Below are 27406 nucleotides of genomic sequence, written 5' to 3'. Positions count from 1 at the left end.
CAGAATGGTTGTGGAGTCTCCTTCTCTGGAGAGACTTCAACCTCACCTGGCCATTGTGACCCAGGGCAAGCTGCTGTGGGTGCCCCTGCAGGGGGATTGGCCTATGTGATCTCCAGAGGTCCCTTCCAAGCACCACCATGCCAGGATTCAGTGATCTAAGTGTGGATGCAGAGGGAGGGCAAAGGGAGGGAGCAGAAAGAGGTTCTGTTGCTCTCCCAACAGAGCATCTCTGAGTTCCCCTCCCAGACCCAGAGCTGGAGCACAGGCACCTGGGCTGCCCCAGCAGGCTGTCCCCTGTGTTCTTTGGATCTTGCACAATGCTTTTCAGAGAGGCCATGGAGCAAAGGGTAGGAGTAAGCTGATGGCATCAGGTTGGGAGGCAGCAGCAGCACAGAGGGAACATCTGTGTGGCTGAAAGAGCTGGGTAACACAGAGTGCCAGCAGGCTGGAAATGGGATGGAATTTAATAGTGGAAGGTACAGGGTCTCCCATTTGGGAGTTACTGCCTGGAACCTCTGCTGGATGCTGGGAGCTCACCAGTTGGAAATGACAGCAGAAGAGTGAAATCTGGGTGTGTTTGCTGCTCTTGAGGTGCCTGCAAACTCCCAGACTGAAGCAGGTCTGACAGAAAGGACATCTCAGTGGAGATAGTTCCAGAAGGGGAAGATGTTGGTGCTGTTACAGAAAGCTCTGCTGCAGCCTCTCCTGGAATTGCACATGCAGCTCTTGTCCCTTTTCATCAAGGGAGAGAACCTTCAAGTGTGACTGGAGAAAAATCCCAGGATAATCCTGATTGTTCATTTATTTTTGCATTATTAGGTAAGGACCTTGCAATCATTTGTTGAGCCAAAAATCCTGAGTGCTGAGAAGGGCTGCAGTTGCTCTCTGTGAAACTTCAGGGAGTAAACACAGGCAGTGTGAGGGAAAACAAGTATCAGATGGCCAGGAAGAGTCTGGGCTGAAACATGAGAACACAGGAGCTTGGACAGCTCTGATCCTGAGGCTCTGGATCACCCTTCCCAGAGCTGCCTTACCCTGATGCAGTTGCCACCAACAGTTGAGAACAGACCCTGAAGATCCAAGGGGTCCTTTGCAAACCTCTTTTACTGCTTGAGACACTGCTGCTGAGCTACTAGTTGATTTCTGGTGGGAAGAAAAGAGGTGCCTGCTGTGGGAAGGTATTCTGCAGTCACCAGCCAAACACCACTTGCTTGCTGGCTGTGTTCAGCAAGGACACATCTAAGGTCTGCAGGTGGTCGTGGTGGAGGCTGACAGATCCTGTTCTGGGGTTCCTCAAACCACCTTCCCACCACGGCCAGCACTGGGTGTCCACCCTGGGAGATGGAATCCTGGAGTGCTCTGCACTGGGCACAGCCAGAAATGGCAAAGCCAGATGGGTGCCAGGTCCTTCCCTGCCCCCATCACCAGCTTTAGTCATCCAAGCAGCCAGACTGGGGCTCTCTGGCCTGTTTTGTTATGATGAGAACTGATGGTAAGGTCAGATATGGCTGAGAAACAGCAAACACACCAAGTCCTGATGCTGTAAGAGAGGCAGATCATGAAACACAGGGTTGTTCCCTTTCTCAGAATTCCAAACTGGCTTTTTGGGGCCAGTTTTCTCCTGAAAAGCAGCTTGCTCCATCCTTTCTCCCTTTGTGTTTTGCATCTTCTGCCTTAGTTCGATATTTCACTCATTTCACTCACTTTTCATCAATGCCTGGACAGAATGCTGTGCCCAGCCCCATCTAGCCACTCAATTTACACTGTGTTCCCATTCTTGTAGGTGCTTGTCAAAGGTCAGGGCTGAGTGCCAGAGGGTCTCCATGAACCCCTCTGCCTTCCCAAAGGGAAGAAGGGAGAGAGACTGATGGGGTGGGAAATTAACTGAACCAGCTGGGATGGAAATAAGAGCAATCCCATGGAACAGAGACAAAGCAGCAAGCCAATATCCAACCCAACCCCTGATGACAGTGAGGGCACCCTTGTCACTGCTGGTGCTGAGCTCAGGCACTGGGGAAGTCCTGGACTGGATCCAAGTGGCAGATGGGATCTTGGTTCAGGAGCTGGATTCTTAGAAGAGAATCACAGAATTGTTTCAGTTGGAAAAGACCTCTAAGATCAAGTCCAACTGTCAACCTACCACCACCATGGCCACTAAACCATGTCCCAGGTACCATAGTGACTCCTCCACCTCCCTGGGCAGCCTGTTCCAATCCCTGACCACACTTGCAGCAAAGATCTTTTTCCTAACACTCAACCTAAACCTCTGCTGGTGCAGTTTAGGGATCAGACAGATTGGGAAGGAAGGCAGAAGGAACAGAGTCATGCTCAGACACTGCCCATGGGAGAGGAGGCTTGACCCTGGTGATCTCTTAGTTTGCTCCTGAAGATGCTGTCCATGGGATGGCATTCCCTGTTGGTCAGTTTAGGGTTACCTCTCCTGGCCACTCCTGCCTGCAGCTGCCACCTCTGACTTACTGCACCCCAGTGTGGGGCAAAGCATGACCTGGGTGTGCACCCCAACCCTTGACAGTAACTCTCTCTGGCACACCAATAACTCTCAGCTGCCACTGTGCAAACATGCCCTAATCTTCAGAAAGTGCCTCACTGAGCAGAGCCTGAGCTGGGCAGGCAAACTGCTGCACAGAGCTGGTTCTGCTTCAGCTGAAACCAGGAGACTGCTTCTGTTCTTCCTGCTCCCATCAGAGATGCACTCATGTCATTCACCCAAACTGCAAGCAGGGAGGGCAGCAGGATCAGCACAGCCTGAGGCCACCCCTGATTAAAGTGTGCTGGGTGAGAGGCACCCAGTCTGCCAGTCATCCCGATGGGGTCCAAAATCCAGATGCTCTGACTCATCCTCCTGAGGAGGAGATGAATGATGTGAGGAGGCTGAGGTGTCTAAGGCATGCAAATCAGGTCAGAACGTCCTCCAACAGCCTCAGTTTAGGACTTTCTCTTGCAAGAGCCCTGCTTTAAACCATGCTGTGCTACCAGTGGCACCTGGCTCAGAGGAAGCTGGCACAGTGGAGGTGTCTACATTGCAAGGTGATTATTTGCAGGACAAAGATCTGAGGGACTCTCAGGACAAGTCCTGTGGAAGAGCTGCAGTGTTTCTGAGCTAATCCTGCAGACAGCGTGGGGAGCAGTGCTTGTGGGTGGGAGCACAGCTGTGGAGTGCCTGGCTGGGGACAGGGGAGCTGTGGGCACATAAGGACCCAGCAAATGCTGCAAGCATCAGTAATGGGAGCCTGGAGGAAAGGCTGAGAGACCTGGGGGTGTTGAGAAATGGAATGGAATGGAATGGAATGGAATGGAATGGACCAGGTTGGAAGAGACTTTCAAGATCATCATGTCCAACCTATCATCCAACACCACCTAATCAACTAAACCATGGCACCAAGCACCCAATGAAGTCTCCTTCTGAACACCTCCAATGATGGTGACTCCACCACCTCCCCAGTCAGCTCATCCCAATGGCCAATCTCTCTCTCTGTAGAACTTCCTCCTAACCTCCAGCCTAAACCTCCCCTGGCACAGCCTGAGACTGTGTCCTCTTGTTCTGGTGCTGGTTGCCTGAAAAGCATCCTGAGAGGGGATCTGCTCAATGCTCAGCAAGGGCTAGAGGGTGGAGAGCAAGAAGATGGGGCCAGACTCTTCTCAGTGGTGCCCAGCAACAGGGCAAGGGGCAGCAAGCACAAACTGGAACCCAGGAGGCTCCATCTGAACAGGAGGAGAAACTTGTTTGGTGTGAGGGTGCTGGAGGCCTGGAGCAGGCTGCCCAGAGAGGTTGTGAAGTCTCCTTCCCTAGAGAGATTCCAAACCCAGCTGGCCATCGTGATCCTGGGCAAGCTGCTGTGGCTGAGCCAGCTTTAATAGAAGGGTTGGACTGGATGGTCTCCAGAGGTCCCTCCCAGCACCCACCGTGCCAGGATTCTGGGATACAGCAGCAGCTCTGTGCCAGCAGAAGGCTCACGGAATCGCAGAAGTGTTTAGGTTGGAAAAGACCTCTCAAATCACTGCCTCCAACAGTTAGCCATGTTTGGAAGTCTTGTTTTGTGCCTGCTTCTGATGTTTCCTTACTCTTACAAAGCCTGAGCCATATTGTTTGCCCAGGGAGCTAAAAATAAGTGAAACGTTCGAAGCATCTTACGCCGAACGTGTCTCCCCTTCGGAGGGGTCAGCGGACACCGCTTTCAGCTGTGTCATGTGCTGTGTTGCCACAACAATCCTGCCTGAAAAATGCTTTTAAGAATAGAATCACAGAAGTAGTTTGCTTGGAAGAGACCTTTAAGGTCATGGAGTCCAAGTGTCGTTAGCTCAGCCCTGCCAGGTCGCCGCCAAGCCGTGGCCCTCGGCGCCGCGGCCGCACAGACTGAATGGCTTTGGAAGCCACGGGCCTGCAGGGTTCCCCGTGTCTGGAAGCAGCACCTGGGCAGCCTGCTGTCTTCAAACCCTCTGTGATGTCCTTCTGGAGAACAAGAGGGTACAGCTGGCTGTTGTTTGGTCAGTGTGTGAGGAAAAATCATTGAATCCTAGACTGGCTCAGGTTGGAAGGGACCTTAGAGATCATCTCCTCCAACCTCCCTGCCAGGACCAAGGACACCTCTCAATTAGACTTAGGTGCTCAAGGCCTCATCCAGCCTGGCCTTCAACACCTCCAGGGAGGGGACTGCCACAGCCTCTCTGGGGAACCCATTCCAGAGTCTCATCACCCTCATTGAAAAAAATCTTCCTCACCTCCAGTCTAACCCTGCTCTGCCTCAGCTTCAAACCCTTCCCCCTTGGCCTGGCTCTAGACACCCTTAGGAACAATCCCTCTGCAGCCTGCCTGCAGGTTCCCTTCAGGTATGGGAAGGCAGCTTGAAGGTACTGCCAGAACCCTCTCTTCTCTTTAGGTTGGAGATCAGGAGGAAGTTCTGCACAGTGAGAGTGGTGAAACACTGGAACAGGTTGCCCAGACATGCGGTGGAGGCCCTGTCCCTGGAGACATTCAAGATCAGCCTTCATGTGGCCCTGTGCAGCCTGGTGGAGGTGTCCCTGCTGAGTGCCAGGGGGGTTGGACAAGATGCCCTTTGAGAGTCCCTTCCAACCCAATGCAATCTGTGATCTCTGTTGCACATCCATGGTATCACCAGAGTTTCAGGTGTGCTTTGGGAAACCAAATGGGTCCTACACCATCAGGTGGGTAACTAAAAACCACCCCAAAAAGAGGACTAGTGATTCAGAGCAGCTCAATGGCAGATCCAAAGCCCACTGAGTTGCTCAGAGCCCTGCCAGCAGTGCTCTGGAGGAAGGCTGGCAAAGGAGGGAGAGCAAGCAGATGCCTGTGTGAAGGAATTGTGTTTCAGCTGCCAAACATGATCCTCTGCTGAACGGTCAGAGCAGAGCTGGGGGCTGACATTGCTGCTAGGGCTTGGTTCTGGCAGGTTGTTCCCCAGTGTGCTGGTGCCAGGGCTGCAGCCTGAGGGCCTGGCTCCTGTTGTGATGTTTGAGAAACAGAAATAATGATTATTTCAGGTGCAAGTTAGGCATTCAAAAGGTATGGCAGAGGAATGGTGAAAATGGCAGCTTCTGCACAACTTGTGGTGACATTTAAGGTGTAAATCAGAAGTACCCTGCTTGATGTGGAGCAGCACAGCCCATCCATGCCCTTCTGCCAGGGAGGATGAGTCAGTGTGTGAGTGAGATGCTGGCCAGGACGTGGCTGGGGAGCAGCAGGGAGCAGCTGGCTTCTCTGTGGCACGGTGCAACCCTCCCTCGGCTCCCTGCTGCTCTCCTGCGGGGTCGCTGCATCTGCCAGGGCTTGGCCTGGGGCTGGAGATCTGGAGCCTCTTACAGCCCCATTCCTGCTGAGCACATGACCAGCCATGTGCAGGGGCTATTTTGGGCTGCTTCACCATCTAAACCTGGACTCTGGCCTAAGCTTTGGAGGAGTTCCCTGTGGCCAGGACAGAGAACTGGGATACTTCAGAGCACCCAAACTGGTGACAGTTGGATGTGTCCATCCCCCCTGCATCCCTCTGCCATCCCCCATTCCTGGGGCTTCCACGTGGTCTAAGTGTGACCAGCTAGATCCCTTCTTCCTAGCACTGGTGCCTGTATTAATTGGCAATAATTAAGCTTGTCCTGCAGTGCCAAACTGTGACTCACAGTGATGTCCCTAACGAGCACTGAGAAACCAAGGCTGAGGGAACCGAGGGGGGGGCTCTGTGGATTCCAGGCCGAGGTATCCCCACTGGGACCCTGCCCAGGTGTCTTCCCTGCCTCCCCCCATATCTTATTGAGTTCTTTTATAATGTAAAAGGTGATTACTGAATTCACTGGTTTGCTCCCAGAGGACAAACCCCTGCTGGGCAGGCAGTTCCCTCATGGCACGACAGTGTGGCTGTAACTAATGACAAACCCACAGCTGCAGCCTGCCCTGGGCAGGAGGAGCAGCATCTGGGGATCAAATCATAGAATCATGGAGTTGTCAGGGCTGGAAGGGAGCTCAAGGCTCAGCCAGTCTCAACCCCCTGCCATGGGCAGGGACACCTCACACCACAGCAGGCTGCTCACAGCCACCTCCAGCCTGGCTGCAAACACCTCCAGGCAGGAGGCTTCCACCACCTCCCTGGGCAGCCTGTGCCAGGCTCTCACCACCCTCCTGCCCAACAACTTCTTCCTCACAGCCAATCTCAACCTCCCCACTTCTAGTTCTGCTCCATCCCCCCCAGTCCTATCCCTCCCTGACAGCCTCCAAAGTCCCTCCCCAGCTTTCCTGCAGCCCCCTGCAGATCCTGGAAGGCCACAATGAGGTCTCCTGGGAGCCTTCTCCTCTCCAGCCTGCACAACCCCAACTCCTTCAGTCTGTCCTCACAGCAGAGCAGCTCCAGCCCTCTGCTCCTCCTCCTGTGCTCTGGACACAGCCTCTTCGGTGGCTTCAGACCCAGCCCTGGTACCGAACCCCTTCGGGAGCAGGTCGGGCCGTAGGGGAGCTGCCGATGCCGGGGGGGGGCAGCGGCGGGGGCAGGGGCAGGGGCAGGGGCAGCGGCACGGGCAGGGGCAGGGGCAGCAGCAGGGGCAGGGGGCACGGGCAGGGGCAGGGGCACGGGCAGGGGCAGAGGCAGGGGCACGGGCAGGGGAAGGGGAAGGGGCACGGGCAGGGGCACGGGCAGGGGCAGCGGCAGGGGCAGCAGCAGTGGCACGGGCAGGGGCAGCAGCAGGGGCACGGGCAGGGGCAGCGGCACGGGCACGGGCAGGGGCAGGGGCAGCAGCAGGGGCAGCGGCACGGGCACGGGCAGGGGCAGGGGCAGGGGCAGCGCCGCTCAGGCTCCGCCGCTCAGGCTCCGCCCGTGCCGGGCCCTTCCGCCGTGCCCCGGAAGCGCCGCGGGGCCGCGGAAGCGTGGTGCCGGCGGGGACGTGGCTGCCCGGTAACGGGGGCTCGGGCGCTGTGGGGCTGGCACAGGAAGTAGGGGCTGCGGCAGGGCCTGGGCAGGGGGGCAGGGTCTGAGCAGGGCTGGTTGCAGGGCAGGGGGAGATGGGGGGGGGGGGGGAGGGGACGGCGGTGGCAGTGGCTTAAAGTGCGCCAGCGCTTGGCTGATCTGCTGTGGGCTGGAGAGAGCGGCTGGGGCAGCCGGCACCGCTGGCACCGCTGGCACCGCTGGCACAGCTGGCACCGCTGCAGCGGGGGGGCCGCAGGGTGGTGGAGCGGCGGTGGGTAACGGGGCCTGGGGCTGCCGTGGGGCTGGGGCTGCCGTGGGGCTGGGGCTGCCGTGGGGGCTGGGGCTGCCGTGGGGGCTGGGGCTGCCGTGGGGCTGGGGCTGCCGTGGGGCTGGGGCTGCCGTGGGGGCTGGGGCTGCCGTGGGGGCTGGGGCTGCCGTGGGGGCTGGGGCTGCCGTGGGGCTGGGGCTTGCCGGGGCGGGGGGGAGCAGGGTTTGTATGCGGAGGCTGGGGGGGCGCTCGGGGCTGTGGGGGTGCTTGGGGGGCAGCGGCTGGGCCGGTGGGCTGGCGCTGAAGGGAGGCTGGGTGCCGTATGGGGACGAGGGGGTGAAGGAGGTGCGGGCGGAGCTCGGGCCGGTGCCTGCCTTGGGCAGAGTGGGGTACAGGGGGGTGCTGTGTTGGACAGCTGGAGCAGGCTGCCCGGAGGGGCCGTGGAGTCTCCTTCTCTGGGGAGGGTCCAAACCCACCTGGACACTGATCATGGGCAACCTGCTGCTGCTTCCGCAGGGGGGATCGGATCATCTCCAGGGGTCCCTTCCAGCCTCCCTCCTGCTGTGACTCTGTGAGCTCCTTCGGGCGCAGGAGCAGGACTGGGGCTGGCAAAGGAGACCAAGGGCAGAGGGCTGCCTGGGCTCTGGCAGGCTCCGTAGCAGCACATTCAACGTGAGCAAGGCTGCAGAGTGGCGCTCTTCCTGTGCCAGCAGTGCTGCCAGGGGTGCCAGCAGTGCTGCCAGGGGTGCCCGGCAGTGCTGCCATGGGTGCCCAGCAGTGCTGCCATGGGTGCCCAGCAGTGCTGCCATGGGTCCCAGCAGTGCTGCCAGGGGTGCCCAGCAGTGCTGCCAGGGGTGCCCAGCAGTGCTGCCAGGGGTGCCAGCAGTGACCATGTCAGCCTGGGTGTCCCTTCACCTGCATCCCAGCAGGCAGTCAGGGGAGGGGGGCAGGGCAGAGGCACTTCTGCTGCTTTGCCAATACGTTTCTGTGGCACCAAGGTGCTTCACTGTGTCAGAGCTGCCTGGCTCCTGCAGTGGGTACCCAGAGTCACAGAGCATGGCAGGCTACTCCTGTAGCTTAGGCCAAAGGTCTTGAGTGCCAAAGCATGAGAGGGAGTTCTGGGGAATGATTCTCTGTGCTGAGGATATTCTCTGCTGGGGTTTCTTCTCTTCTCCAGATGAATAAGCTTGTGGCCAAGGGGCCAGGCTCTTCCAAGCCATTTTTGACTTGGGCTGGAGGTTTTGATGCTAGGCAGGCTTGAAATGGGACACTTGACACATTTTCCCTTGCTGCAAACACACCTTTCTGTGTGCAGTCTTCAGAGCAGCTCTAGGGCTTTTGAGAGCCAAACAAAACAGATGATGAGAGCTGAGAAGCAGCTTGGCTGCTCCTGATGAAAAGTTTGGGGTTGCTTTATGGCTTTTTTATTGTCATAAAAATTGGGACTCAGTGTTCTCAGCCTCAGACTCTCTTGGAAAGGCATCATGGCTTCAGGTTTGCTGAGCTGTGCCTCTTGGCATTGCCCTACTCAGGTGTTGGGCTTTAGTTGAGCTGTGAAACAGGAGATGACAGAGTTCCTGCCTGAACCCAAAGGAGACAGAAGCCCTGGAACTGAGAATGTGACTTTTCTTCACTTGCTCTCTAAACTCTGATCTTCCTTCTGAGTCACTTTGGTCAGCTGTAGAGATTCATACAATGGCTTGGGTTGGAAGGGACCCTGAATGAAGATCATTTGGTTGACCCCTCTGCCGTGGGCAGGGACACCTCCCACCAGCCCAGCTTGCTCAAGACCTCATCATAGCATCACAGAATCAGTCAGGGTTGGAAGGGACCACAAGGATCAGCCAGTTCCAGCCCCCCTGCCGTGGGCAGGGACACCCCACACTAGAGCAGCCTGGCCAGAGCCTCAGCCAGCCTGGGCTTAAACACCTCCAGGGACAGAGCCCCAACCACCTCCCTGCACAACCCATTCCAGGGCTCCACCACTCTCATGGGGAAGAACTTCCTCCTCACCTCCAGCCTGAATCTCCCCACCTCCAGCTTCATTCCATTCCCCCTAGTCCTATCACTGCCTGATAGTGGCCAGCCTGGCCTTGAACACCTCCAGGGAGGGGACATCCATGACCTCCCAGGGCAACCTGTGCCAGTGTCTCACCACTCTCACTCTAAAGAATTTCTTCCTGATCTCCATTCTAACTCTGCCCCTCTCTGCATCCTGCTTCCTTTCTTAGGATTGTTATTACCATTATGAGCATAGGCCAAGGGAGCTGGGGCTGCTCAGCCTGGAGAAGAGCCCAGGGGGACCTGAGAGCTGCCTTCCAATGCCAGAGGGATCCTACAAGGAAGGCTGCAGAGGGACTTCTCCTACGGGTGTCTAGAGCCAGGCCAAGGGAGAAGGGTTGGAAGCTGAGGGAGAGCAGGGTCAAACTGGAGCTGAGGAAGAAGTTCTTCAGTACAAGGGTGGTGAGACTCTGGAAGGGGTTGCCCAGAGAGGCTGTGGATGTCCCCTCCCTGGAGGTGTACAAGGCCAAGCTGGATGAGGCCTTAGGCAACCAAGTCTGGCTGAGAGGTGTCCCTGGCCCTGGCAGGGGGTTGGAGGAGATGTTCTCTCAGGTCTTTTCCAACCTGAGCCACTCTAGGATTCTCTTACTGATTTTCTCTCTTTTCCCCTCTGTTGAAGTGCCTTCATCTCAAGCCATGTGTTTTGACTCTTTCCTCCCATTCTCTCCCCATCCCACTGTGGGTGGGCAGTGAGCAAGTGGCTGTGTGGGGCTTAGCTGCTGGCTGCACTTAAGGCACCCTGAGGAGCAGGGATGAAGGCTCAGGACCATGCTGCAGGTTTCTCCTGTGCAGCTGGCTCTGGGGATTCCCTTGAGTTTTGGTGTTTGGGTGGTGCATAAATAGCTTTGCAGAAGTGTCCTTCCAGCTGCTGTGTGTGTGGCAGGGAGGCTGGAGCCTCTTTGGGTCTGGTTTTGGTTGACTGACCTTGTGAAATGTGTCCTGTGCTGCTTTTGTGTTTGTGGGTGCTGAAGACAGGAGGGAGCCAGCAGGATGCCAGCACTGCCCCTGGATGAGCTGCAGCTGACAGAGAGAGATCCCAGGACTGGGAAGCTGAGGACTTTGCCAGCACTGGTGAGCTGTGTTTTTCCTGAAAGCCAAACAAGACCTTTCAGAGCTGACTGTCTTCCCTTGAGGCCTGGGCTGAGGTGTCCCTTGGTCCAGGTTATGATGAACTGTGATTGGCTTGCCTGCCAAAGGCACTTGCTTTGTGTTTCAGTGCATTGGGGATCTTCTCAGTGCTGATCAATAGCTAAAGGGCAGGGGGCAAGAGGATGGGGCCAGACTCCTCTCAGTGGTGCCCAGGGAACAGGGCAGAGGCACTGGGGACAAACTGGAACCCAGGAGGTTCTGTCTGAACATGAGGAGAAACTTGTTTGGTGTGAGGCTGCTGGAGGCCTGGAGCAGGCTGCCCAGAGAGGTTGTGGAGTCTCCTTCCCTGGAGAGCTTCCAACCCCCCCTGGCCACTGTGCTGCTGGGCAGGCTGCTGTGGGAGCCCTGCTGGAGCAGGGGGGCTGGGCTGGATGCTTTTCAGGTGTCCTTCCAGTCCCCAGCATGCTGGGATTCTGTGACTGCCACTGGCTCAGGAGGAGGTTTGCCCTGGGCATGCAGACCCGTGGGCTGCTTCACAGGATTCTCACTGTAGGCTGGGAGCATTTGGGCAAAGCATTTGCCCAGCAAGCCTTGGGAAGGGCACTGAAATGTCTCATCTCTGTCTTTGGTGGCCATGGTGGTTTGACTTAGTGCAATGTTGTGCAAGAGCCACTTGAGAGGGGGAAGAGGGAGGGCAGGCCATGCTTCAGAAGCATGACATGAAGCTGTTGCTGTTTGTCTGGGAGGTGTGGGAGGACTGCTTTGCAAGTCTTTTGGTTAAGAGAGTGCAAGGAACAACATCTACCAAATTATGAAGGTCTGAAAAGCTTGCTGGTAAATAAAGATACAAACCCACTGCTCTGCTGCCTTGGAAGGTCAGAAAATGGGAAGCTTCCAGGGAGCTGAATGTCAGATTGTGCTAGTGTGGGTTTGTGTTGGCTTCCTAGCACGCAGTGAGCAGAGCAAATAGCAACTGGGAGTTCTGTCACCTGCTCTGTCGTTTTAAGACAGTGTTTTGGCTTTCTGCAGCACCCAGCAATCAAAGCAGATCGCTCTTTTGTGCTGTACAGACCACCCCCTGCCAGCAGAGAGCCTGCTTTGGTGGAAGAGTTCCTGGAGCGAGCAAAATTCATTGCAGACGACCTCAGCTGGCTTCTGGCTTTGCCTCATGAGAAGTTCTGGTGCCAGGTAACAATTGTTTCATGGCTCTGGAAGAAAAGGCAGAAACAATCTAGGTGCTTGGTGGAGCCACCAGCTTGAGATCCTCTCATTCTGTCTCTGGCTGCTTGGGAGACCAGGGCCTGCCTGACCCCAGCCTCCTTTCAGGGAGCTGTAGTCAGCAATGAGGCCTCCCCTCAGCCTCCTCTTCTCCAGACTAAACAGCCCCAGCTCCCTCAGACACTGCTCATGTGATGGCCTCCAAAGCCCTCCCCAGCCTTGTTGCTCTCCTCTGGACACCCTCCAGCCCCTCAATGCCTTTCCTGTGCTGTGGTGCCCAGAACTGAGCCCAGTGCTCAGGCTGTGCCCACTGCAGGGCACCATCACTTCCCTGCTCCTGACCACACCGTGACTGATCCAGGCCAGGCTGCCATTGGCCCTCTCAGCTGCCTGGGCACAGCCTGGCTCACCTTCAGCCCTCCACCAGCACCCCCAGCTCCTCTTCCAGTGAGCTGCTTTCCAGCCACTCTGCCCCAAGGCTGGAGTGTTGCTTGGGGTTATTGTGACCCAAATGCAGGAGCCAGCTCTTGGCCTTTTGAGCCCACTGACCCCAGCCCATCCATCCAACCCAGCCAGGTCCCTTTGCAGATCCTTCCTGCCCTCCAGCAGCTCAATGCTACCACTCCATTTAGTGTCACCTGGGACCTTGCTGGGGGTGCCCTCCCTCCCTTCATCCAAACCATTGCTGTCTGAAGCAGGGGAATCCTTTTAGCCCTCTTGGAAGTTTAGAATTGCTGGACTGAGATTCCCCTGGGCTGCCCACAGGTGCCTCTGGGCAGGTGTGACATTCCCTTCCTGCCCTTCCCTTGTGCCAGGTCATATTTGATGAGACACTGCAGAAGTGCCTGGACTCCTACCTGTGCCATGCCCCACGCAAGTTCGATGCCTCCCTGGGCTGGCAGCCCGAGGTGGAGGAGATGCAGAGCTGCCTCCACCGCAGTGTCTTCCTGACCTTCCTCAGGATGGCCACGCACAAGGAGTCCAAGGTAAGCACTGCCCTGCCTGGCAGCTGCTCCAGGCTGTGTTTCTTAGGGGTATAGGCAACTGGGGAGGCTAATCATGTGTCCTACTGCTGTGCCCAGCTGCCTTCCTCTCCCAGGGCATGTTTATCAACCTGTTTGTCCATGTGCAGATAATGAGAACCACTCAGAGCTCCACTATCTGAGCTATGCAGTGATTTTGTAGGCAGGAGATCCAGGCAGCCAGCTAAATAATGGCAGGTTAGCCATGTGTGATGGTGTGATAGTGGCTGGGAGAGAGGACAGAGCCAGCTGGCTTTTGTACAGCTGCATGGCCAGAGGAAGGCTGCAGAGGGACTCCTCTAAGGGTGTGTAGAGCCAGGCCAAGGGGGAAGGGTTTGAAGCTGAGGGAGAGCAGGGTCAGACTGGAGCTGAGGAAGAAGTTCTTCAGTACAAGGGTGGTGAGACTCTGGAATGGGCTGCCCAGAGAGGCTGTAGATGTTCCCTCCCTGGAGGTGCTGAAGGCCAGGCTGGATGAGGCCTTGGGCACCCAAGTCCAGGAGAGACAAGTCCCTGCCCATGGCAGGCAGCTTTGAGGAGATGATCTCTGAGGTCCCTTCCAACCTAAGCTGTTCCAGGATGCTTCAGGCTGCCAGCAGCTGAGCATTGGCTCCCTCAGTGCCTCTTCCTCTGTGCCATGCAGTGATCTGTGCTAACACTTGGCTCTCCTTGAACTTGCCCCAGGTTCTGGGCACACAACGACCTGGCTCCAAATGGCTGTTTTCTTGGCAGCCTAATTGAAAGCCAAGCCCTCACTGTGGGAGTGCAGCTCCCAGCAGCAGCCCTGGAATTTTCACCAGCCCTTTGGGCAGGATGAGGCCTTTGGGCAGGATGGGGGAGGCGCCTGCTGTGCTGGCAATTGCTCCCCTGCTCCTCTCCTTGGTCCCTGCTGTGTTATTCAGTGGTGTATTGAGTCTCTCCATTGCCACAATGCTGTCATTCAGGACCTTGGGAGTGGGAGGTGGAGGACTGGGGCAGGAACAGGTAGAAGGAATGCTGGAGCCTGGAGCTGGCACTGCTTCAGCAGCAGTACTCAGACACCTCTATGGTGTCTTTCATTCCAGGATCTGATTAAATCTTAACCACTCCAGTGGGGCAGACAAGCATTCAAACCCATTTTATAGTTGAGTAACTTGAAGAGAATGAATAGGCTGTTGGCAGGCAGGCAGGCAGCAGGAGTTCTAGAAGCTGAGCCTGGGCAGCATAAAGCCCTGGCCCTCTGCTCCAGCAGGGAGATGTGTGTGCTGCCTTTCACTGGGAGTGAAAACATTTGCTGTCATGGGCAGGTCTGGCTTCTGAAAATCCCAAATCACCTTTGAGCTTGTTTGTTTCCCAGTGTCAGAGCTGATGGAATCTTTGTCATCTAGACCTCTAGAAGAGATTCCTTCAGTGTTATGACTCAGGGGGGTTGACAGAGTGTTGTAGTAGTCAGGGCACAGAGCTGCAGCTCAGAGAGCCACAGGCTGGTTTGGGTTGGCAGGGACCTCTCAGGGCCATCCAGTCCAACCCCCCTGCAGTCAGCAGGGACATCTGCAACTAGAGCAGCTTGCTCAGGGCCCCAGACAACCTGACCTTCAATAGTTCCAGGGATGGGGCATCTCCCACCTCACTGGGCAGCCTGGGCTGGGGTCTCAGCACCCTCAGTGTCAAACAGCTTTTCCTTCCCTCCAGATTAAATCTTCCTGCTTTGGTTTCAAACCATCACCCCTTGTCCTGTCACAGCATACCCTGCTCAAGAGTCTGGCCCCACCTCTCTGTACTGCAAGGCCACCAGCAGGTCTCCCTGGAGCCTTCTCCAGGCTGAACAAGCCCAGCTCTCTCAGCCTGACTTCACAGCATTGGGCTTCCAGCCCTCTCAGTCCCTGGGATCTCTGCCTGCTTGTCACTGATGCAGTCATCTTCAGTGCCTTGATTCTGCTCTGCCTGGGTACCAGTGCCCTCAGGCTGTGATTTCATGGGATCCTCTCAGTGTCAGAGCCAGTCAAGCTGTTCCTGTGCCTGGCTGCTCATCCCTGCCTCTGGGCTGAGGCACTCCTGTGTCTGCTCAGCTGGTCACTTGGCCATGTCTTGAGCCAGCCTGGGAGCAGAGTGAACTGTAGGGAGCTTTGTCTTAGCTCTTCTAGGTGGATTGGTTCCCCTGCTGGTGCAGCCTGACCCTGTGAGCAGTGCAAGGCTGGGGGGTGAATGCTGTGACCTGCACAGCTGATGGCAGTGACAAGCAGCTGGGAATGTGGGGCTGTAGGGCTCTGCAGAAGAAGTGTGAGCAGAGCTGCTGCCTTCTGTGGCACAAAATGCTTAACCCACCTTGGGGAGATGTGTCTGCAGGTCTCATAAAATCATGGAGTGCATTGGGTGGGAGGGGACCCTGGAAGGTCAGCCTGTGTGACCCCTCTGCTGTGTACCCCTCTGCAGCCAGCAGGGACATGAACCAAAACAATTCTATGGGCTCCAGCAAGACCTGGTTGCTCCAGAGCCCCATCAAGTCTGACCTTGAATGTCTCCAGGGGTGAGGCCTCCACCACATCTCAGGGCAAGCTGTTCCAGTGTCTCACCACCCTTACTGCAAAGAATTTCTTCCCAGTCTCCTGTCTAAAGCTGCCCTCCTCAAGCTCATTGCAGTTGTAGTTAGTGTCATTGCCATGCTGGAGTTCTGGCAGAGCAAGATCTGGAGTAGCCTTTGAATCCCTCTCTCTTTCTTTGCAGGATCACTTTATCACTCCCTCTGTCTTTGGAGAAATCATTTACAACAACTTCCTGTTTGACATCCCCAAGATCCTGGACCTCTGTGTGCTCTTTGGGAAGGGCAATGCTCCCCTGCTCCAGAAGATGATAGGTTAGTCAAAACCAAGGGACACCTTGCTGCATTTAGGCTTTTGTCTGCTTGTCTACTGACAGCTGAGATTTTATGGCAGTGTGACTGCTCTGAAAGTGAATTCTTCACTAGCAACTAGAATCTGCAATTTCTGAATCAATATCTGGCTCAGGTTACTTTTCCTTGGCCCCCTTTTTTTTATCCTTGGCCCCCTTTTTTTTATCCTTGGCCCCCTTTTTGTATCCTGGGCCCCCTTTTTATATCCTGGGCCCCCTTTTTTTATCCTTGGCCCCCTTTTTTTTATCCTTGGCCCCTGTTTTTTATCCTTGACCCCCTTTTTTTCCCTGGTCCCCCTGTTTTTTATCCTGGGCCCCCTTTTTTTATCCTTGGCCCCCTTTTTATATCCTTGGCTCCCTTATTTTCCCTGGTCCCCCTGTTTTTTATCCTGGGCCCCCTTTTTTTCCCTTGGCCCCTTCATTTCTGTCAGCTTAGCTGTCCTGAGCTGGGCTGGTGGTGTGAGGCATGAGCCAAGGCACAGTTACACCTCAGCAGTTGTTTCCTGTGCCAGTTACATATTTCTTCTCAGCCACTGTATGAGGACCATGGAGGCTCTGGAAAATCCTGGTGGAGGTGGGAAGGGGCAAACAACTCCACTCCTGGGCAGGCAGGGAGGGAGGAGGCTTAGAGCATGGGGCAGAGTCCAACTGCTCATTTGAGTGCTGCTTTGCCCAGAGTTGGGAGCCAAGTGAAATGTGCCAGGTGAGGTAATCAGTGGTCTGGGAAGAGGGAGAACTTGACATTTCAGTGCAGACATTGATTTATACAGTGCCTGCAAACCACAGAGCAGCTCAGAGCACAGCTCAAGCTGTCCTTGTCCCTCCACTTCCCTGGCTCTGGACAGTCAGTCTCAGGGCAAGTGCATACTAAGGAGCAGCTCAGCCTTGGCTGCTAGAACCTGTGTAATGAATCAGGGCAATGGGTTCAGTGTTTGCATTGCTCCTGTGTGCTCCTCACCAGGGACCCACCTCTGACCTTTCCCATCCCCCTGAGCACAGCTGTAAGAGTACTTAACCTTGGCTGAAGTGAGCTGCTCTTCCTCAAGTCTAACCCCCTTTGTCTGGGGTTCATGCACTGAACCTTGCACCTCTCTCTGGTAGTTACTTGTGCCTCCTTGCCAGGCTGACTGACATGGGAAGTGTTTGAGACCTTGTGATGCAGCCCAGTTTCCAGACCACAAAAGCTTAGAGGAACCTTTGCATTTTTGAACCCCTTTATCCTTTCTCAGGAACTTCCACTCTAAGTTCACCTGTCAAGCCCCAGAGGTGCAGCTCTGAAGTTTAGATTACCTAGGGTCTGCAAAGTACTCTGAAAGTGGCCTAGGTGTGTGGGGGCTCAGTGGGATGGTGCAGAGGCTCTGGAGGGCAGCACAGTAATGCTGCACACACCCAGCCAGGGCTTTGCTCACCTGATTATTTGCCTTCTGCTGTGACAGTCATGGCCTGGGCAGTTCTGGGGGGTGATTCATTGGTTAACTTTGGGTTCACAGATTCACAGATTGCACTGAGTTGGAAGGGACCCTCAAAGGTCATCTTGTCCAACCCCCCTGCAGGCAGCAGGGACGCCTCCAACTACAGCAGCTTGCTCAGGGCCCCATCAAGTCTAATCTTGGATGTCTCCAGGGATGGGGCCTCAACAACAGCCCTGGGCAACCTGCTCCAGTGTCTCCCCAGCCTCACTGTGCAGAACTTCCTCCTGATGTCCAGCCTCAATCTGCCCTGCTCCAGTTCCAAACCATTGCTCCTTGTCCCCTCCCCACAGCCCCTTCTGAGCAGTCCCTCCCCAGCCTGCCTGGAGCTCCCCTGCAGATACTGAGATGCAGCTCTAAGGTCTCCCTCTGGAGCCTTCTCTTCTCCAGGCTGAGCAGCCCCAGCTCTCCCAGCCTGCCTTCACAGGAGAGGTGCCCCCTCTGGAGCCACTCCAGCAGGCCCATGCCTCTCTTGTGCTGGGGGCCTCAGAGCTGTTCTCTGAGGGGATGAAGGAATTTGAAGGCTGTCTCATAACTCTTACCCATGCTCTGTCCTCACTGGAGAGCTTCCCATTTTCCCCAGGTGAGCAGTCATTCCCAGGAGGACAGGCAGGCTCTGAGCCTGCTTGCTGAGGATTGATGGTGTGCCAGTGCTCAGTGGGGTATTCTGTGGAGATAATGAAGTCCAAGCAATATAATAGCAGGTATTACTAAAGCCTCATTACCTCTAAGAAATGTCCTGCAGAAGCTTTCCCTGCCTGTGCTGAACTGTTATCAGTAATTAAGAGTCAGCTCCAGTTGTCACATAAAGCAGTGTTTAGTGGTAGTATTTGCATTATTCATTGATTCAGCCTCTGGGGCATGAATCATCCAACTCCTCCTTGGCTCTGCTCTGCTGAACATGTTCTCATTACCACTTCTCTGGTTGCACTGATGAGTTGACAGGCTGGCTGGGTAGGGGTGGGCCCTCTGCCTGTGTCCTGAGTGGTGATGAGCTGTGTCTGGAGGGGCAGGGGTGGCAGTGAGAACACGAATGCTGCTCCTGCTGCAAGTTCACTGGTGGGAGTGAGTGAAATGGGCTCCTTCTTCTCCTTCTCTTCCCAGGAAATATCTTCACCCAGCAGCCAAGTTACTTCAGTGACCTCGATGAAACTCTGCCCACTGTCCTCCAGGTACTGCTTCCTGCTTGGCAGGGCCCAGGTTCCAGCTCAAAGTGTGGCACAGCTCAGAGGGTAGAAGGGACCAAGTGTGGCCACAGGCAAGCAGAGGGTGTTTGCTCTTGCTTGCTTTTGTCTGGTTCATGCTCATGTGGCTCAGGCAGGCTCTGAACCTTTATCTGGAGCTAGTGCTGACTATTTGCTGTTGCCTTCAGCTCCTGCCCCTCTCTGCAGTTTATCTCTAGGAATTTTCATTAGGCAGCTCAGAAACTGTGCTTTGTGTCACCCCCACCTCAAGCAAGGGAGAGACTGAAACTGAGCAAAGGAGGGACCCTGGGAAGTAGCTGAGCCTTGCCATAGTAGAAGGGCTTTGTGTTAGTGCACGTTGTGGGCTCTCAGGAGCAAAGGAAGACCTAGAGGAGAGCTGGAGAAGGACTTGGTACAAAGACACCTAGTGCCAGGACAAGGGGCCATGGCTCCACACTGGAAGAGGCTGGATTTGGAAGAGGCATTAGGAAGAAATTCTTTGCCATGGGGGTGGTGAGGCCCTGGCACAGGCTGCCCAGAGAAGCTGTGGAGGCTTTACAACGAGATGGTCCTTGAGGTCCCTTCCAACCCAGCCCTTTCTGTGAACCTGTGAAGCTTCAGTGCTTGTAGCCTCCCACCCATGTATGCCCAGGGGGAGGCTTTGGCAAAGTGCAGGTGTAGGAGAGCTGATTGAGCTGGGTTCCACACCAAAGGCTGTTGGCAAGCCAGAGCCTAACTCTCTCAGCTTCTCTTCAGATCCTTTGTTTGTACAGAACCACCAAGTCTGTCTGCTCTCCTCAGAGGAGAGGGCAGAAGGCACTGGGACTAGATCTTCAGCAGGAGGTGCTGCTGACCTCCCATTTGTCCCCCTGCTCCCTTGCAGACATGGATCTCAGGTGGCCTCCCAGTGTTGGCCTTGCTGGCCATTTCCCCACACACCTCAGGGTCTGGATGCACAGAATCACAGATTGCACTGGGTTGGAAGGGACCCAAAGGTCATCTTGTCCAACCCCCCTGCAGGCAGCAGGGACAGCTCCAACGGCAGCAGCTTGCTCAGGGCCCCATCAAGTTTGTTCTTGGAGCCTCAGCTACATCCCTGGGCCACCTGTTCCAGTGTCTCCCCAGCCTCACTGTGCAGAACTTCCTCCTGATGCCCAACCTAACTCTGCCCTTCTCCAGTTTCAAACCATTGCCCCTGGGCCTATTCCCACAGTCCCTCCCCAGCCTGCCTGGAGGTCCCCTTCAGATACTGAAATGCAGCTCTAAGGTCTGCCTGGAGCCATCTCTTCTCCAGGCTGAACAACCCCAGCTCCCCCAGCCTGTCCCCATGGCAGAGGTGCTCCAGGCCTCTGCAATCCCTGTCTCAGCACCACAGCCTTGTGCAGCTGCCCTGAAATGCCTTGCAGGCTGCATGGAGGCTGAGCAGTGCAGCATGGTCCCTCCTGCCAGGGTGTGCTGCAGCTTTCATCTTGCACAGCCCCTTGCTGTGTGGAGGCAGTTGCATTGCTCCTGTGATCACAGCAGTGAGTGCTCACAGCAGGAAGCATGTCCTGCTGCTCTCTCCTGCCTCTTAACCCTGTTCCCTTGCTGTAGGTGTTCAACAATATCCTGCACAAGTGTGGTCTGCAGTGTGAAGGAGCCTCTGCTGAGCCCCAGAAGCTGGAAGAAAAAGTGAATGTGACCCCAGGGAACATGCCCCTCCAGGTGGGACTGCTGCTCTTGCACCTCACTCTTTGCTGTCCTGCAGCCTGGGCAGTGTGGAGCAGTAAGGCTGCAGAGGGTCACTCTGTTCCCAAATGCTGGTGGCTGCTGTGGCACCTGGTTCCATGTCATTGTTTCCCTGCTTGTCATCTGACTGATGATAAAGCTGCTCCAGCAGGAGCTGGCTGTGCTGTGGGGCAGCCACAGGCAGTGTGTCCTGGGCTCTTCCTGAGCCTGCCTCCTTGTGTTTCACTTAACCACTTGGGCAGTTATTACATCCCAGCATGGCAGGGGTGGGAAGGGAGCTCTGGAGATCATCCATCCCACCCCCCCTGCTCCAGCAGGGCACCCACAGCAGCTTGCCCAGCAGCACAGTGGCCAGGGGGGGTTGGGAGCTCTTGAGACTCCACAACCTCTCTGGGCAGCCTGCTCCAGGGCTACAGCACCCTCACAACAAGACATTTCTCCTCCTGTTCAGATGGAACCTCCTGGGTTCCAGTTTGTGCCCACCACCCCTTGTGCTGTCCCTGGGCACCACTGACAAGAATCTGGCCCCATCCCCTTGCCCCCTGCCCTTTGGATACTGATCAGCATGGAGAAGCTCACCTCTTGTAAGGCCAGAGTGTGGCTTACAGAACCCTGGCAGTGCTCAGGGTTGATTCTTTCTCCTGCAGGACTGCTTGTTTAATGGCAGTTCATGAAGGGAGGGTGGGATTTGTGCAGACAAGCCCCTCTCAGGGGTTGTGGCCTTGTGCAGACACACAGCTGGTGTGGGGGAGCTGCTGCAGCTGCCCTGGCAGTGCTTCGTGCCCTTAAGAGGCTCTCTGAGGCCCCTCCCAGCCTGACCCCTCTTGGGTGACTCTGGTGGGTAGCAGATTCGTTCCTTGTGCAGCCAGGCACAGCTTGTCCCTGGTGGTGAGTTACTGAGCAGGCTGGCTGGCTTTGCCCTCCCAGGAGCTGAAGGACATTGTGCTGTACCTGTGTGACACCTGCACCACGCTCTGGGCCTTCCTCGACGTCTTCCCGCCGGCGTGCCAGACCTTCCAGAGGCACGACTTCTGCTCCAGGTACCCCTGGGGCTGCAGGCACAGCTTGTCCTGAGGAGGTGCTGCTGTGTCCTGGCCCAGTCCCTGCACCATTAAGAGCAGTCAGAATCATTGCAACTAGAGACTGCTAGGCTTAGACTGACAGGAAGAGAGACTAATGATGTAGGGAGGTGTAGAGCTTGCCGGTTGTGTCTTCACCTTCATCATTACCTGTGAGTGATCCTAGAGGCAGGCAGCCACCCACCCATTGTTTCAAACTCACCCCAAGAGTCCTGGCTGTGCTTTGGAAGGGGTGCAGGAGGATGTGCAGAAAAGAGTTGTGAGAAGAAAGAGCTTCACAGAATCATTTGGGTTGGAAAAGACCTCTAAGATCATTGGGTCCAACCATTAAGCCAACACCACCAGGTCACCACCAAACCATGTCCCTCAGCACCACATCCACAGGGCTTTGAAACCCCTCCAGGGATGGGAGCTCCACCACCAGGCTGCCTTGGGCAGCCTGTTCCAGGCCTTGACAACCATGTTGGAGGAGAAATTGTTCCTCATGTCCAACCTAAACCTCCCATGCTGCAACTTGCCTGCCCCCTGGGAGAAGAGACCAAGTCCCACCCAGCCCCAACCTCCCCTCAGGAAGCTGTATAGAGTGAGAAAGTCTCCCCTCAGCCTCCCCATCTCCAGGCCAAACAACCCCAGTTCCCTCAGCAGCTCCCCACAAGACCACACTCCAAAGCCCCCACCAGCTCTGCTGCCCCTCTCTGGTCCTGCTCCAGCCCTTCAATGTCCTTCTTGTAGTGAGGGCTTTATCAGTATCAGTGCTTATCAGTAGCCAAAGGGTGGGCAGCAAGCTTCCTGCTCTATGACCCAAAGCAAGGGGAACAGAGTATCTGAGAGTGTTGGTCCATCCAGATCTGAAAGGGAATGGTTTGGTTTGATGTTATGCCCAAGTTTTGTGCTAGAGAGTGTTGAGGCTGGCAAAAGCTGAGTGCCTGGGAGAGGTGAGGAGCCAGCACTGTCACAGCTGGGCTGACAGCTCATTCCCTGGCCAGCTCTGGATCACAGCAGTGGTGAGTCAGGATGGTCTCAAGGACCAGACAGCAGAGAGTGTTCCCATGGAGGCTGCAGATCCGTGAGTGGCACTTTCCCAGCTTGCTCTGCCCAGGACTGGAGGAGTCACCTTCCCTGGAGGTGTTCAAGAAGCTGTCAGTGTGGTGCTCAGGATATAGTTTAGTGATCATGGTAGCTGGGTTAAGTTGGACTCCATGATCTTAAAGGTCTTTCCCAACCTTGATGATGATTGGATTCTGTGTTTCCTCCCTGCCCCACTGTACTCAAACATCCCCTGAGGCTTTCTGCATGTTGGCTACCCTCAGCTAAGTGCCCACCTAGAGCAGAGCTGAACAGCAAGATCAGTAAGACTCCATTGCAAATCCTCCTGTTTCACAGCCAGCTGTTAGCATACAGCAAGGCAGAGCCATCATGAGGGTTTTAGGGTGAGAAAGGAGTGGTTTGGGACAGCCCTGAGCAGGTCAGCTCCTTGCAGACAGCAGATCTGTGCTTGGGATGGCTCTTAGCTGGGAGGTTGTTCTTCAGTTCAGCAGCATGATGCTCTGCAACTGCATTTCTTTGCCTGCATCTTCAAAGACACCTTGATGTGCTCCTTAGAGAGCTGCTCTTTGCCTATCACTTACTTCATAGCTTCATAGATCCTTAGAATGGTTTGGGTTGGAAGGGACCTTAAAGGCCATCCAGTTCCAACCCCCTGCCATGGGCAGGGACACCTCCCACTGGCCTACATTGCTCCAGGCCTCATCCAGCCTGGCCTTGAACTCCTCCAGGGGAGGGGACACCCACAGCCTCCCTGGGCAACCTGTGCCAGTGTCTCCCCACCCTCACAGGAGAGAATTTCTTCCTAATCTCCACTCTCAGGCTGCCCTCTTGAAGCTCCAATCCCTTGCCCCTCATCCTGGCACTGCTTGCTTGTGTTGCAGGGACCAAAACCCAGGATGGGAGCCCAGTGAAATGAGCCCTTTGGTTTGTGCTGCAGCACATGATTGCTGACACCTCAGCTGACACTGCCTGGCTTTGTTGCCCTATTTTTGCTTTTTCTTACAGGTTAGCTTCATTTTATGATGTGGCAATTCCTGAGCTGGAAGCTGCAATTAAGAAGAGGCATTATGAGGATGAGAGGTGAGAGTGTCTGCCCAGCCCTGCTCTGCTCCCTTCAGCGAGGCTCTCCCAGGGCTTAGTTACCAGTTCACCTCATGCTGCTCTCTGTGGAGTCTAGCCTTTTGTTTTTATCTGCTTCAAAGCCCTCTGAAGAGCTGGCTTTGCTCACCCCCAGGCTCCCCTGGGCAGTGGGGTGACTGATGTCTGTCTCTGCTGCCCAAGAGGCAGCTTGATGGGAGGTGCACCCAAAGCGCAGCGACGCGGGCAGAGCGCTGCCCCTGTGCACACACTGCTCCCATCTGAGAGCACAGGCTCTGCTGCTGCAGCTGAGAGGTCATCTGTCTGACCCTGGGGACACTTGGTGTCTGAGGCCAACCTTCAGAGCATGAATTTCTCACAGAATCATAGAACAGTTTTGGTTGGAAAAGATCCCAACCATTCTCTAACTCTGCCAAGCTCACCCCTGGCCCTCAGCACCACATTGCTGCCCCTTATAAACACCTCCAGGGATGGGGATTCAGCCCTCTCCCTGGGAAGCCTCTTCCAGTCTTGGAGAACCCTTACAGTGAAGTAGTTTCTTGTAATGGCCAACCTAAATTTCCCCTGAGGCCATTTCCTTTTGTAATTTGTTCCTTGGGAGAAGAGACCAAGCCCCACCTGGCTCCAGCCTCCTTGCAGGGAGTTGTAGAGAGCCAGGTGTCCCCTCAGCCTCCTTTTCTCCAGGCTAAACACCCCCAGTTCCCTCAGCTGCTCCTCACCAGCCCTGGTCTCCAGACCCTTCTCCAGCTTTGTTGCCCTTTTCTGGACCCAATCCAGCACCAAAATGTCCTTGGAGTGAGAGGCTCAAGCCTGACCCCAGTATTCCAGGTGTGGCCTCACCAATGCCTGGTACAGAGTCTTGAGCAGAAGTGTGTCAAGGCTTCAGAGTTCCTGTGCTGACATCAGCCATGTGTTCTTTTGCTGTCTCTGAAGTGGTTTTGCTGATTTGTGGAGGAGGATTTCACATTCCAGGAAGAAGATGATAGAAGCTTTCCACATCCTAATAAACCAAGTGTGTCTGCAGCCCATCTTGGAAAGCAGGTATTGGTCCTTGGGCTGTGGGGGACCAAGCAGTCATTTGATTGCCTTTGGGGGCAGTTTGTTTCCTTGGGGAAAATGAACAGATATTGCTGATTCTTTTGGGGTTGTAGCCAGAGACCTTGGCTCAGTTCAGAGGTCTGTAGTCCTGCACAGAAGGAGTGTCCCAGGTGAAGCTACATGATCCAGAACTGCTGTGGTGAGCACTCCACTAGAGTGGGAGGAGGCCTCAGTGCAGTGAGCTTTCTGACCTCAGTGTATGGCTGAGTTGCAAGTTCCAGTGCTGTGTGTGGCCAGCTTGACAGAGCCACCCCAGTGCAATGATGCAGTGGTGTATAGGCCACAGAAACCAACTGGTTTGTGTCTGCCTCTACCTATCCTAGTGTGGAACTTGCTGGCTCTGGGAGTAATCTCAAACTGGAGGCAGGTATCAGTAGAATTAGAAGTGAGATGACTCCCTGCTGGGGACAGAGCCAGGGACCCAGACTGTGCTCACCAGGCTGATCCTCCTTGGGGCTGGTCTCTCCTTGCCTGTGCTTGTTGCAGGGTTTGTAGCTTGCTGGTCCCTGCAGCTCTCCTTCTGCTTCAGTGTTTTCCCTGATTTGATACCAGGAGAGCTGTCCAGGAAGATGAGGAGTGTTTGGTGGTGGAGTTCACAGCTTCACAGATTGCATTGGGTTGGGAGGGACACCTCAAAAGTCATCTTGCCCAACCCCCCCTGCAGTCATGAGGGATGCCTCCAACTGGAGCAGGCTGCCCAGGGCCACATCAAGGCTGATCTTGAATGTCTTCAGGGACAGGGCCTCCACCACATCCCTGGGCAGCTTGCTCCAGTGTGTCACCACCCTCATTGTGCAAAACTTCCTCCTGATGTGCAACCTAAGTTTGCCTTGCTCCACTTTCAAACCATTGCCCCTCCTCCTGTCACCACAGGCCCTTCTGAACAGCCCTCCCCAGCCTTCCTGGAGGTTCCCTTCAGATACTGAAGTGTATTTCCTTGTGAAGCACTTGGATTTGCTTCCTTAACCTCCTCTGTGACCTGGGCTCTGTCACCCATTCTGTCTGCTGCAAATCCAGTCCCTGATGGGATGAGAGCAGCCTTGCCTTACCCTTGCTTGCTGGAGTGCTGCCTTTGGGTAGCCACCAGGGTGTAACCTGTTCACATTCCATAGTGCTAGGGACAACTCCTGCTCCAGAGGCAGTAAAGGAACTGCTCCAGAAACTGCTCCTCAGCTTGAGAGGTGAGGCTGCTGTTGAGCTGATGTGGTTAGCTTCCAGAGAAAGGCCTTTCTCTTAGCACTGTGTGCTGCAGAGAGGCTCAGTGCAGCAGCAAAGGGAGGTTTAGGGTCAGAGAGGCTGCAGCAGGAGCTGGCTGAGTGTGTTCTTGCCTAGCTGAGCACATACTCCCTGGTGTGATCCCAACACCTATAATAAGTGCAGTTAGGAAAGCACCACACACCCTCAATAAGTGTAATCCTTAGTGCAGGGCTGAGGCACCAGACTCTGATTTGTAAACCTTGTAATTCAGAGAATCCCAGGATGGTTTGGCTTGGAAGGGACCTTAAGGTCATCCAGTTCCACCCCTCCTGTCACAAACAGCTACTCCTCCTTGCATAAAGCCCTTCCAGCACTTCCAGGCATGGAGCCTCCACAACTCTGGGCAGCCTGTTCAGTGCCTCACCACCCTCATGGGGAAGAACTTCCTCCTAATGCCTCATCTAAACCCAGCTCCTTCCATTCTATCAGCTGTAGACCAAGCTGCCTGTTTGCTGAAGCCACAAAGGAAACTTGTTCCCATTTGACCTTCTGCTCCTGAGGAAGCCCCAAAGTGGGCTGAGATCCATTTCAGATGTGTGAGGCTGGGAGGGCAGAGTGTGGAGCCTGTGCACTGAGGTAGCCTCACCACTGGGTTTTTTCTCTCTGTGCCATTCTTTTCTGCAGCTGTGAGAATATTCAGCCTTTCATTGAGGAATTTCTCCAGATCTTCACCTCAGTGCTTCAGGAAAGGAGGTGAGCCTGCCTGGGAAGAGGCCCAAGGGGAGGAGGGCCAGCTTGCCTTCCTCTTCCATTCTTTACACCAATATTGCCTGAGACATCCTTATGAGGCACTGGGGAGTTACAGATCATCCTAACTGGTTGGGAGAAGTGCTGTCAGAGGGTTTCAGTCTCTGCAGTGCAGACTTGACTGTGAAGGTGAGCAGGATGGTGTGTGACACTGCAGAACACTGTTCTCCCCTCTCTTCAATCCCAGCTTTCCAAGTGGCAGATAGCAATTTAGCCATTAGCTGCCCTGACAAGTGAGCCTGCTGCTACTAATGGTGCTTTACAGCTGGGGTGACAAGGCAGAGAGCTGCTCAGTGCTCATGCTGAGGATCAGAGCAAGGGGCAGAATGGGGAGTTGTGCCACATCAGGAGTGTGGCAGCTGGCTCTGCTGGCTTGGAGGGAGGTGCAGCTGCAGTGGAATGGGGATGAAATCAGCCCTGGGATCAGTGTGGGGTGGGAGGTTGTACCTGTTCCTACCTGAGCAGTGAGGAGGTGACAGTGGCATGGCAGGGAGGGCAGCAGCTCTGCTGGGGATCTGTTGGGTTGGATGAAACCTGCTCCTGTCCTCAGATTTCTCCGTGACTATGATGAGTTGTTTCCTGTGGAGGATGATGTCAGCCTGCTCCAGCAAGCCTCCTCCACCCTGTATCCTTTGCTGTCACCTTGGGGCTCTGCAGGCCTGCCCAAGTGGCACTGCCACTGCTGCTGCCTCTGGTGAAGCTGCAGGGCTGGCAGTGAGTAATGGAAAGGCTTCTGTCCTTGGTGGTGG

General features: G+C 55.4%; 1 protein-coding gene across 5 annotated transcripts in view; it reads left to right on the top strand.

The window, feature by feature from the left end:
* The first annotated feature begins 6943 nt into the window (after positions 1-6943).
* Positions 6944-27406, top strand: part of ASCC2 (activating signal cointegrator 1 complex subunit 2) — a 32139-nt gene continuing 11676 nt past the window's right edge. For 2 of the 5 annotated variants that reach the window (XM_068161841.1, XM_068161837.1), the window contains exons 1-12: positions 7369-7415; positions 10728-10827; positions 11875-12033; positions 12879-13049; positions 15786-15915; positions 18524-18591; positions 20197-20307; positions 21259-21371; positions 23463-23537; positions 24489-24596; positions 26535-26603; positions 27208-27282. In XM_068161841.1, coding sequence (XP_068017942.1) covers positions 10747-10827; positions 11875-12033; positions 12879-13049; positions 15786-15915; positions 18524-18591; positions 20197-20307; positions 21259-21371; positions 23463-23537; positions 24489-24596; positions 26535-26603; positions 27208-27282 — 1160 coding nt within the window. In that variant the 5' untranslated portion in view covers positions 7369-7415; positions 10728-10746. The other 3 variants (XM_068161840.1, XM_068161839.1, XM_068161838.1) reach the window with 3 other exon arrangements.

The sequence above is a fragment of the Melanerpes formicivorus genome, unplaced genomic scaffold (genome assembly GCF_026170545.1).
Source record: "Melanerpes formicivorus ecotype bairdi unplaced genomic scaffold, bMelFor1.0.p_v2 SCAF_60, whole genome shotgun sequence".
NCBI classification, from domain to species: domain Eukaryota; kingdom Metazoa; phylum Chordata; class Aves; order Piciformes; family Picidae; genus Melanerpes; species Melanerpes formicivorus.
This window is presented reverse-complemented; position numbering and strand designations above follow the sequence as displayed.